We start from the raw sequence: 10,886 nt of genomic DNA, 5'->3' as shown, positions 1-10,886 counted from the left end.
ACGTAAAACTCTCGTTCAACAAGTCTTTTAGGAATAGATAAGAACGAATATATAATAATGTAACTAGAGCAAAAATAGCTAGAGCAGATATGAAATTTACAATAGGTCTATTGAAATTGATGTAACTTTCGTAAATATTAAATTTTGGAAGAAAATATAACCCTTGCATAAAATTTAAAGGCGCAAATATTCTTTGAATTTCAATATCTAATGAGTTATCGAATAATATTTCATTGCTTTGCGAGTGCATTTGACTTTTTGTTAAAACAATAACACCTGTGTAGTGTCAAAAGATTAAAAATAAAATGCTGTTTCATAATTTCATTTTTGTATTTATTAATTGTTGCATACATAATCCATAAGGCATCTGATAAGGGCTGAATAATGAAAATGTCACATGTGGACATTTTCATGACAAATCTTATCTATTGTCGCATATTGAGAGATATTAAAAATATTATAATTTATAACGAACCTTTTTTTACGGTTCCTTACCTCTTAAGGAAAACATTGTTGTCCATCCGTACGTCTGTCTGTCTGTCTGTCAAGAGGTTTTATCTCAGGAACGCTTGAAGATATCGAGCTGAAATTCAGAACTACACAAACACAAACTATAAATTCAGTTTTATGGTCCCTTGATTTCTTGAAAAAATCGTATTTCTTGATTTACTTTAAAAAAAGATATCCGATATAATCGTCCATACCGTTTATATATGAAAAACACGTATTTAGATTTTCGGCACTATAAAGGGAATCAAAATTAGTAGGGTACTTACTTTCTTCTTTTTGATTTAGAATTATGAAATAGAGCAGTTAGCATCTACAAGAAATACTAGTTCAGGAAAATAACTAACTAACTAAAATACTATACATTTGTGGCCAAATCATAAAAAACAATAGCCTTAAAATTGGTATTAACGCCGCTAGTTCAAGTGAGGTATCAGATGAAAGGGCTCTAGCTAAGCTTGAATTTCAGAAAAAGCTCGAGATCTCTAATTTTTGTACACAAGCCTCGATGGGCGAGCCCAACTCGCGCTTATTTCAAAAAGTGTAGGTGCAAAATCCGACAATTATATTTCTTTAATTGTAGCTTTCTCTGTGTGTATTTTTATATTTTTTTTGTTTGAAAGATCGTAGTTTTTTATTAATCCCATTAACACCAAACCAGGATCTGATGATTCTAAATTGTCAAATCTGTGGTGTTGAACTTTGCTGAAGTTTAGTACTGGTCAGATGTTGCAAATTTTTGTAGTCCACGAACAAAATAATAAAATAATTTTGTAATGACTATTATAATTAATATACATATATATATTTAATAAATATTTATTTTATACTGTGTTCAATTTTTATAAAATTTACTCTACGACTAAGAGGGTGCGCTTTACGCTTATTGCCGCATAACAGAGTAGGCATTGCGTATTGATTGGCAGAACCCAACGCCGCGGTTTACCCGAGCGGGGATATGAAAATATTTATATTTAAACATTCCATAACCAACCCGGTTACAGTTCGACGCGGTCCTTTATTTTTATTATTTTAAAAATGCAAATTGTAACAGCAGTAGAGCATACGACGCGATAGAGCTGTACATTTGGAAAAGATAAACAGCGTCAACTTGAAATAGACCACAAGCCTTCGTCACAGCAAATGATACATTAGTTAACCTAATAACGTTCTTGCAAGTTTTTCTGGCATCTGCAAAGTAAAAACAAAAGATTCAAATATCATCTAAATTTTTTTTACGATTAAATAATTTTATATGAGGCCAGTCATAGCGCAGGGACACACACCTGAGCCCCTGCGTGCACCTGCACCTGTAAATGCGATAGGTTTTGAGTTCGATTTTCAATCGAGGGAATTACATATTTAATATTTTCATTTCTTCGCTCGAGTAAATGGTTAAAGCGCTGTACCACTGGACTCAACACTAAATATCTTCAGGATTCAGCAGAAAGTAAGGGAGCGCAAGTGTCTTAATGGGAATGAAAAGTCTTAATAGGTTTGCAGCTTCCCTTTACCTATCTAATTAATTTTATTATAGCAGGATGTACATATCGCTTTCAAAAGTATTCCAGAAGGTGTTTTTTTTTTACATAGAAAATCTCACCTGCACTTTGGTTACGTTTTAACACTCTAATGCACTCGACTTGAGCTTTGGTGACGGTAGCGTAGAAAACTTGAGATGAAAAACTTATGAAACTGTTTACTATAATATCTTTCCCAACCCATAAGCATATTCTTATTTGGGATATTTGCCAGCCTCTTGTTCTCTGAAATAAAGCTGATGTTAGAAATAAACTTTGCTTTACTTTAAATTTATTAAAAAAAGTCAGCTTCACGCAGTATCCCGCACACAGCAGGGTAGGCAGAGGGAATCTAGTGTTAAGACACTCCGTTCCCCATTTTCCCCCGAATTTTGGCGGCGTTGCGTGTTGAGTGGTGGAACTCAACGTCACGCTTTGCCTCGACACCAGAGCGAGGAAATGGAAATATAAATTTAAATAAATATTTCATTTCCTCGAGTGAGTATTGAACTCACAATCGGTCGTGTTTTACGTCGTAATGTAATGTTAGTGATTATGTACCCTTACCGCTGGATTGTGTTGAACTCTATCTATATTATGATATTGAATCCAAATCTGAACATAAATTAAAGTATTTACAAAGGTTCCTACTGCATGATACAAAATCTGTAATAGATAAATGTTATATTCGTATATAAGAATATTAATAGTTATAAAGTTTCTAAAATTATAAAAAATATTTATTTTTGGGGCCAGTCGTGGCGCTTGAGCACAAGCGTATGACTGTAAAGGCAACAGGTTGAGGGTTCAATTCCCAATCGAGGAAATTAAATATTTAATATTTTTATTTCCTGGCTCTGGTAAAACGCGGCGTCACGACTAATTTCTTCACACAATTCCTTCAGAACTCGGTGAAAAATGGGGAACGGAAATATTTTAATGGGAACAGATTTTACACTAGGTTCCCAGATCCCTCTGCCTACCAAAAGCTAAAAAAATTAACTAAAACTAAAGATACTATAAAGAGTCAACAACAACAGAGGTAAATATAATAATTAAACTAAATAAGGTAAATAAAAAATGCTTACTAATATCTGAAAAGTGCGTTTATAAAGGTCATAAGTTTCTAGAATTTTTCTGTAAATATTTAGCAACCTGTCCCAATCTTTTCTGATGACATTCTCCTGTTTCTGTGGTATTTTTTCTAAAAACAAGTAAATGTATAGAAAATAAATTGCTCACATTACAAATAGGATAATAGAATATACATTTAATACGATCTACCTACTTGGTGCATTGGGCATTTTCGAGTTAATAATATAGTTTTCATGTATCTTACAAACTGATTGTAAGCGATGGTTGACTGCTTTCAAATAGTTTAGCTCTGATATCCACAATTTTAATTGAATTGTGATTATATTCAAAATTCGACCAGCGTACACTACGCTAGCATTGAAATATATAAAAAAGAAAGTAGTGACTGTATCCAAGACATACGATTTACTTAACAATAAATATAAGCCATTCATGATTATAAAAAATATTACAATTAAATACATGGTAACCCATGAAATAACAGTACATGATAAAAAATTTTGATATCTCTTGAATTTGAACATTTTGAAAATCCTTTGAATGCTCAGAACTAATTCTATATTTTCTTTTTTGTAAGCGATATTTGAAATATAGCTTACGGAAAAGCCAGAAACATAAAAGCAAAAATCGAAACACAAGAATAAAACAAAATAAAAATTTCGATAAGCTAAACTGAATAATTTTATCGTGCGAAAAATAAATGAAACAGTCGGTATTATAATACCAATAAGAGAGAAAACGTTTACTTTAAAGCTGTTGAAACTAATGAAGTTTTTATATATTTTATATTTTGGCAGAAAAAAAAGATATTGCATTGAATTAAATGGCATAAACATATGTTGTATTTCTTTTTCCAACTTGTTATCGTACAAAATTTCACTATAAATTATTGGTGACACCATCTTGCTGTAAATAATAAAAATCAAGAAATAAATTACTAAGATAAGATAAATTTATAAAAAATAATTATTTAAAATAATTATAATAAACATTTATTTATTCAAAAGCAACTAACGATTTACGTAACTTAAACTAAACAAAATCCTAAAGTTCTATTATACTTTGACGTTGTCAACAAAATCAATACTTTTAAGAGTTTGCCTTAAAATAACGTGTCTATTCCAATATAATAGACTTTTCATATTTATTACTGTAATGACCACTCTAACGTCTATCGATTTAATTATTATAAAGTGTGTTCGTTGTAAACACGCAAGAATGTATTTTATATTCATATGATATAAAATTAATGGCTTTATTTATTTTCAGCAAACTTAACACAAATGAGACACGACCAAAAAATAATAAGAATACTTTTATTCATAAGATATTTATATAAAGATTTATTTTCATTTGAGAAGTTGTTTTGGGTTTGGTTGCTAGTATACTATTATAAATCATACATATAATATGCACTTAATTAATTAGAATAAAAAAGTAAAATAAAACACATTATTACTTTCATTTTATTTTTATAGAATCTCAGCATTACAAGTAATATTCATATGATTTTTACCAATACTTTTATATATATCATTTAAGGATTTTCCTTTGGTTTCTGGTACGATAAAGATAACATAAAATGCCATTAAAATGCAAACAAATCCAAAAAAGTAGAATGCCACGTAAATACCAACAGCGTTAGCTAATGGCTTAAAGAACAGTAACTGTAGGAAATCTGCGAAAGAAGCTACTGACATAGTAATGGCCATAACGGTGCCGCGATACTGAAAGAAAAAAAAACAATTTAAATTCTTCTAATAAATGGAATTAATAAAATCTGGTAAAGAATAATTAAAGTTTGGTTAACGAGTATTTTTCATAGAAAAAGTATTTTTTATCACTCTGTTCATAGATATAACACTTACTTTAAATGAAAATATTTCGCTAGCAATGACAATTGATATAGGCTGCAATCCAGAAGAATCACAAAATATACACAAGCATAGAGTGACCACTGGTAACCAACTAAGAGCGGTCGTTCCATAATCCCTTGCCACAAACCAAGATGCTAACGCACACATACTTAATCCAGATATCATTGATGTTGTTGCGAGTAAGGGCTGTAAGTATAAATAATGATTTTATAGCTATTAAGCAGTTAATATATCTCATAAAAACATAAATGTGACATGAGAGCCAAGTAAAATGTTAAGTAGGTACATCGACAAAAGCAAGGAGCCTCTAAATTTTACCTCTAAATCTTACTCAACAATTTTTTACATATAGACTTTATAATATTCCTAAATTAGTGTATTTTAGTGGAACTTGTATAGGCTGATATATGGTTTGGTGCCTCGCGGTAGAAATTGGCCAAGTCAAATTTAAGAGTAAGCTAGGGTATTTTAACAAATGTGTTAAATTTTATGCATTTAGACTAATTTACGAACTTTACGAATTGTGAAGGAATTAAAAGTAGCTTAAAGAGGTTCTTGTAAAATACACATTGCGCGTCTCCAGTTTTTTACTTAGGCTTTTATTATTAAACTGGAGTATTATTACCTTACGTCCAGCCTTTTCAACAATAACCGAGGCGAGCATAGAACCAACTACTTGTACTACTCCTAGTAGCATAGCTTGCTGATTGGGTGTTAGCACTAAATTAGAATTTTTTGAAGCAATTGCAAATATCTCTCCAGCAAAATTGAGAACTGGCACAGCACCACAAATTTCTCGCGCCACTGTCACTGCTGTAGCTATAGTAAATGCCTTTGAAAGTATTTTATCTTTTACTAAAAATAGAAAAATCAGCTATGAGTAATAATGTATGAATAACTTATACGCTTTAGCGTTAAGTTATAAGTAACTTTCTTAAATAAAATCTTACAAATAGCTTTTAGTAAAAAACTGCTTTTGTCCTCGTCATTTTTTTGCTCTCTTGTCATTGAATCTATTTCGCTTTTTATTAATACATCGTCTTCTTTTCTACAACGTAGCCAAGCAAGCACTCTTGCAGCTTCCTGTAAAATACCATCGTATTTTTTTCATGATTATAGTGTCTGACTGTAAAGCGATACTTGTGGGCAAAGCTTATTATATAATTTAAGACTATAAAAGTGGGTTGAAATAAATATTGTTTTTGATGTTCACACGAGAAAAGTATATAAATTATATTTTAAAACAGCAACTTTTGAATTTTTTGCCGCCTCTTCTCAGCCGACGGTAACTGACACTACCTTCATTTCTATACAACTTGATGATTCAAAAGTGTTTGTTCTTGAATAAAGAATATTTTTATTTTAATTGATTTACATGGGGATGAATGGATTATTTTCATTTATGTGCTCTGGTAACGCAAAGAGCAGCTTTGAGTTCAGCTACTTAACAACTTCAAACTTCGAGCAAATGTTTAGAACGGAATGTTTTGGAACTAGATCTTGAGATCCTTGTATAAACATATTTATACCAACCTCTGCGTTTCCTCTTTTAATCAAATATGAGGGCGAATCAGGCATCATCATAAAAATTACTAGATGAAATGTCGGCAATGATAAACAAACCCACAGAATAGTGCGATAACGTAGAACGTCTCCTATTACATAGAGAAATAAGTTACCTATTGTATGAAATAAGATTATCTGAAATTAAACAATAATAAAATTGTATTAAGAACATAATAAGCTTGATTAATATAATCTGTTGTTAAAGTATTTTTAAAGTATTTTAATCAAAATAATACTAATTAAGGCAGTTCGTTTGCATAATTTGAAACAAATTAAATACAAAACTTAAAACAAAAAAATATAATTGTAATAAGTTATTAATAAAAAAACCTTTTTAAATACAGGCTTATATTGGAAAGGTCATTTGTATTGTCCAGTCTCTAGATGTTTTTATGGTACCGTACCTTTTAAGGAAAAAAACAACCTTTATCTTAGGAAAGCTTAGAGATATCAAGTTTAAATTCAAACTATGCTCTCATTGTTAAATAAATATGTATATATATGTATATACAGGGTGGAATTGTCAGCACCACTTTAAATAAAACCACAGTTTTAACTACTCTATAAAAGCCTAATTATATTTCAGAAAAAAATTAATTCTCAAAAATGAAAAAGTTATTTTTTCAAACAAAATAAATAATAAAATTATCGTTTTTAAATATAAACACCATTTGTAAAGTATAACATAAGCACGCACACACTTACCTGTCAAAGTAACACGAAATACAGGTATGGATAAAAATCGTGAAATGAAAAAAAAAATCCTACGTTCAAACAGTTGAGGTACCTTGATTAATTTCTTTAGTTTTGGGTTTGAAATATTTTAACCTATATGCAGTTTCAGTAAAAGGAGCGCTGCCTCTTCCACTTGACGTTATTTTTTAACTCACCAAGCAACCTAATGCTCCTCGAATACTATCCTCGCTTATTTCTTTAGTATAAATAGGACACAGAACATAACAACCTGACATCGTAATACCAACTAAAGCTCGAGCTAAAATTAAAGCCCAAACTTCTAATGATGACAGCAAAAGGATCCAGCTAGCCTATGAAAATATTTCCGTATTATATATACATATTCATTAATTTACTAACCACATTAGATGATATAACAATGTAATGGAGTATTAAATTATATCTTAATATATTTTAAAACGTGACATTGGCGAAATGAATTGTGCTCAACTGGCACGCTCGAAACGCCATATATCGAGAAATCAATCAATCAATATATTTCAGTCAGTAAAGCCCACAATAAAAAAATAACAACAATAATTTTAATCTTCATCTCATCCATCCAAAAGTCTTAAACAGCAACAATTTCAAAAATGTTTACCAAATTAAGCTTTCATACTATTTCTACATTCGAAACCAGTCGTGGCGCAGGGCCATAAGTATGTAACTGTAAACCCGAAAGGTTGTAGGTTCGATTTCCACTCGAGGAAATAATATATTTAATATTTTCACTTCCTCCAAATATTTGCAAAATTTGAATGATACTTGAGAACTTAATCTGAATAATGAAAATCAATGAAACAAAACTACTGCTAAATCTTACGGCTGAAGTTGCAGAGATGAATAACAATGTAATTTTACGTCCAACGGTATCCCCTAAGTAAGCCATTAAAAAATTACCAGGAATGCAAGTTATGTAAGCAACTGCAGCCATCCATGACACCTATAATTTAAATATAATTTACATTTTAGTTGTTTATAATTTACATATTGGAGTATTTGAAATTTAAAAATTAATAAGATTATAAATACGATATTAACAAATTAATGTTAATTAAGTGAAACAGCTACACTACAGTAAACAACTTTGTATCTTTATTTAAATTAAGTAAGAAACAAATTTATAGTGCTAACTAAATATTTAAAATTAGTTTATCCATTAAATTTATTAATAAAAGTAATATTTGTACAGTTTATTATACATATTTTTATACGGCTTTTATAAATAACATTAAACATTTTATTTAATTGTTTACCTCGGTATCGGTTAGAGGTAATCCTCTAGGCGAATATTCTGATTGTAATAGAAGTGTCATTGGTGACATCCAACCAATGCTTGCACCATAGGCAAACACGGGAAAATTTGCTAAATCAATAACAATATTATATATTAACATCAATAAATGTATAATTTTTTATAGAAACATTGGATACATAAATGATGATATTACTATTTTTTGTAGGGTATGTTGAGTCAACCTAGTGATCAGAACTGAATGGCCATATTTTGCAGACGATTCAATTTGTTGAGGAGAATTTGCGGGAGATCACAACAGCAAGCATCGGGGTAATTTAATATCAAGGAGGGGAGGAAAAAAGTGGACAAGGGATGTTTTATAGGAAGGGTTGGGGTTAACTCCCACTCGGGTAGTACATGACAAAGCGTGTGGTCTACCGCACTACTTTTAAACAAAATATGAAAATCGTATGATGTAGGTAATAGGAAAAATAAAATCTAGGTACTTACTTAACACAGCACATATTATCTGATTTACTTTGCTACCTTCATTAAATATTTTATAAAATTTCTTCATTTCACTAAATACATTAAATAAATAAAGTATTATTTTCAAGATACCATAGTATTGTATTAGGAGTATGTACAACAAAGACTAAAATGATACGCATATAAGAGTAAAATATCTTAATGGTAAACTCCATAAGGCCTTGTTTAGACTACACGTAAATGTTCACTGTGAGTTTATAGATAACAATGTTTGCAGAATCTAAATCTTTAAACATTTATCGTCTTTAAATATTAAATATTGTAGTTATTACAGAAATACATACACACATAATATGTCTATGTAATAACAAAAGTATAGTCCTATGCAATGTCTAACGTAATGTAAACAATTGTATTGCTAGCAAAAGTTGTTATAAACTAATAACAGAAAAAAAGGTCCGTCCATGTATTCGGAGTGAATGAAATAAAAATGTAAAAACTCCTTGTTCCTAAACTAACACCGTACAATCTTAGGGGAATCAGAATCAACTTTAAAAAGCGAAGTTAGAGTTCGTTTCATTTGTCTAGAAAGAATTTTTTATAATATATCTAGAGAAAACCTGGGAACCTATAGTTAAGACATTGCATTCCCATTAAGACACTGCGTCTCATTGTGTTCATGTTACATTAATTATGACATTTTTAAAATATTCCAAAATTTTACTTCAATATAAGTTTATGTCTCTTGTATATAAAGTTGTTTAGAATCCAGTATAAATATATAAATTAAATGTAATACTAAATAAAAAATATTCTCCAGTGGTTAGTAAGCCTTATATTTGATGTGAAGTATAAACGGTCATGTTGGCATTTATAAATTTATTTTAATTGATACAATCGTGTCTCTGGCAAACAATTGGTCGCCAATTTAGCTACTTAAACCACAACAAAATCAAAAAACATATTATGTGATTGTCTCACTAAATTTATATTATACAGGGTGGAAGAGGCAGCGCTACTTTTTTTAGGGTAAAATATTTCAAACCCAGAGCTAAAAAAATTAATTAAGGTACCTCAACAGTTTAGACGTAGGATTTTTTTTCATTTCACGATTTTTATCCATACCTGTATTTCGTGTGACGCACACATACGTGTGCGACGTTGACGTTGACAGGTTAGTGTGTGCGTGTTTATGTTACACTTTACAAATGGTGATTTATATTAAACCGATATTTTTATTATTTATTTTGTTTCAAAAAATAACTTTTTCATTTTTGGGAATTATTTTTTTTTATTATTATATTAGGCTTTTATTGAGTAGTTAAAACTGTGGTTTCATTTAAAGTAGTGCTGACAATTCCACTCCACGTATATAAAATCGAAAGGTCTAACTCACGTATTCATTCCAAAATCTCAGAAACTACAAGTGCTAGGAATCTCAAATTTTGTATGGGCGTTATTTACAGGACGTAAGTACTAACTAATAATAATAATAATAATAATAATAACACTTTATTGCACTTTTACAATTGGAATATACATTTGATATACACAGTACATACAGGATCAATGTGCAATGGCGGCCTTATCGCTAAGAGCGATCTCTTACAGGCAACCGACAATACAGGATATATAAAACACAAATGCAGAACGGTGCAAAAAGTACAGTATTACTTAAAATATCTTTTACAAACATATACCTAAATAAACTTACATAAATAAATTAATACATACATACACATATATAAATATAAATACACATATATACATACATAGATACATATATACATACATACACAAATATTCATACATAAACTAAGTGTTATAAAATCAGTTTATGGACTGTTCCAGGTAGTATTG

The 10,886-nt window shown here is 30.0% G+C and overlaps 2 protein-coding genes across 4 annotated transcripts; both read right to left on the bottom strand.

Annotated features, from left to right (window-relative positions):
- Positions 1–311: 311 nt before the first annotated feature.
- On the bottom strand, positions 312–4,111 carry LOC146528635 (uncharacterized). Its single transcript, XM_085202615.1, has 5 exons — positions 3,316–4,111; positions 3,116–3,231; positions 2,595–2,693; positions 2,111–2,273; positions 312–1,698 (listed from the first exon to the last, which is right to left on the bottom strand). The coding sequence occupies exons 1-5, from the start codon at positions 4,022–4,024 to the stop codon at positions 1,535–1,537; spliced, it is 1,251 nt and encodes a 416-aa protein (XP_085058741.1). The 5' UTR covers positions 4,025–4,111; the 3' UTR covers positions 312–1,534.
- Positions 4,112–4,571: 460 nt separating this feature from the next.
- Positions 4,572–9,215, bottom strand: LOC146528634 (facilitated trehalose transporter Tret1-like). 3 transcript variants are annotated; one of them, XM_085202612.1, is made up of 9 exons: positions 9,048–9,215; positions 8,557–8,666; positions 8,124–8,243; positions 7,456–7,611; positions 6,533–6,700; positions 5,950–6,082; positions 5,625–5,854; positions 4,991–5,185; positions 4,572–4,849 (listed from the first exon to the last, which is right to left on the bottom strand). In XM_085202612.1, the coding sequence occupies exons 1-9, from the start codon at positions 9,112–9,114 to the stop codon at positions 4,595–4,597; spliced, it is 1,434 nt and encodes a 477-aa protein (XP_085058738.1). In that variant the 5' UTR covers positions 9,115–9,215; the 3' UTR covers positions 4,572–4,594. The 3 variants fall into 3 exon arrangements, with proteins under 3 accessions (XP_085058738.1, XP_085058739.1, XP_085058740.1); XM_085202613.1 differs by lacking the exon at positions 7,456–7,611 and having other exon boundaries at positions 9,048–9,204; XM_085202614.1 differs by lacking the exons at positions 7,456–7,611; positions 8,124–8,243 and having other exon boundaries at positions 9,048–9,204.
- Between the last annotated feature and the right edge of the window lie 1,671 nt (positions 9,216–10,886).

Source organism: Heliconius melpomene, chromosome 19 (genome assembly GCF_056956725.1).
Source record: "Heliconius melpomene rosina isolate 202511_hmr_F chromosome 19, ASM5695672v1, whole genome shotgun sequence".
Lineage (NCBI taxonomy): Eukaryota > Metazoa > Arthropoda > Insecta > Lepidoptera > Nymphalidae > Heliconius > Heliconius melpomene.
Note: the sequence above shows the minus strand (reverse complement) of the source record. Positions and strands in the feature narration are given on the sequence as shown.

Excerpts from the sequence above, each read along its gene's own strand:
- LOC146528635 (XM_085202615.1), bottom strand. The coding sequence starts at position 4,024 with ATGGTGTCACCAATAATTTATAGTGAAATTTTGTACGATAACAAGTTG. Across the intron at positions 2,274-2,594 it reads GAGTTCAACACAATCCAGCG|AGAACAAGAGGCTGGCAAAT; the intron begins GTAAGGGTACAT and ends GCTTTATTTCAG. Across the intron at positions 1,699-2,110 it reads AAAACGTAACCAAAGTGCAG|ATGCCAGAAAAACTTGCAAG; the intron begins GTGAGATTTTCT and ends TTTACTTTGCAG.
- LOC146528634 (XM_085202612.1), bottom strand. The coding sequence starts at position 9,114 with ATGAAGAAATTTTATAAAATATTTAATGAAGGTAGCAAAGTAAATCAG. Across the intron at positions 8,667-9,047 it reads GATAATATGTGCTGTGTTAA|CAAATTTTCCCGTGTTTGCC; the intron begins GTAAGTACCTAG and ends TTATTGATTTAG. Across the intron at positions 5,855-5,949 it reads TTTTTTACTAAAAGCTATTT|TAAAAGATAAAATACTTTCA; the intron begins GTAAGATTTTAT and ends TTCTATTTTTAG.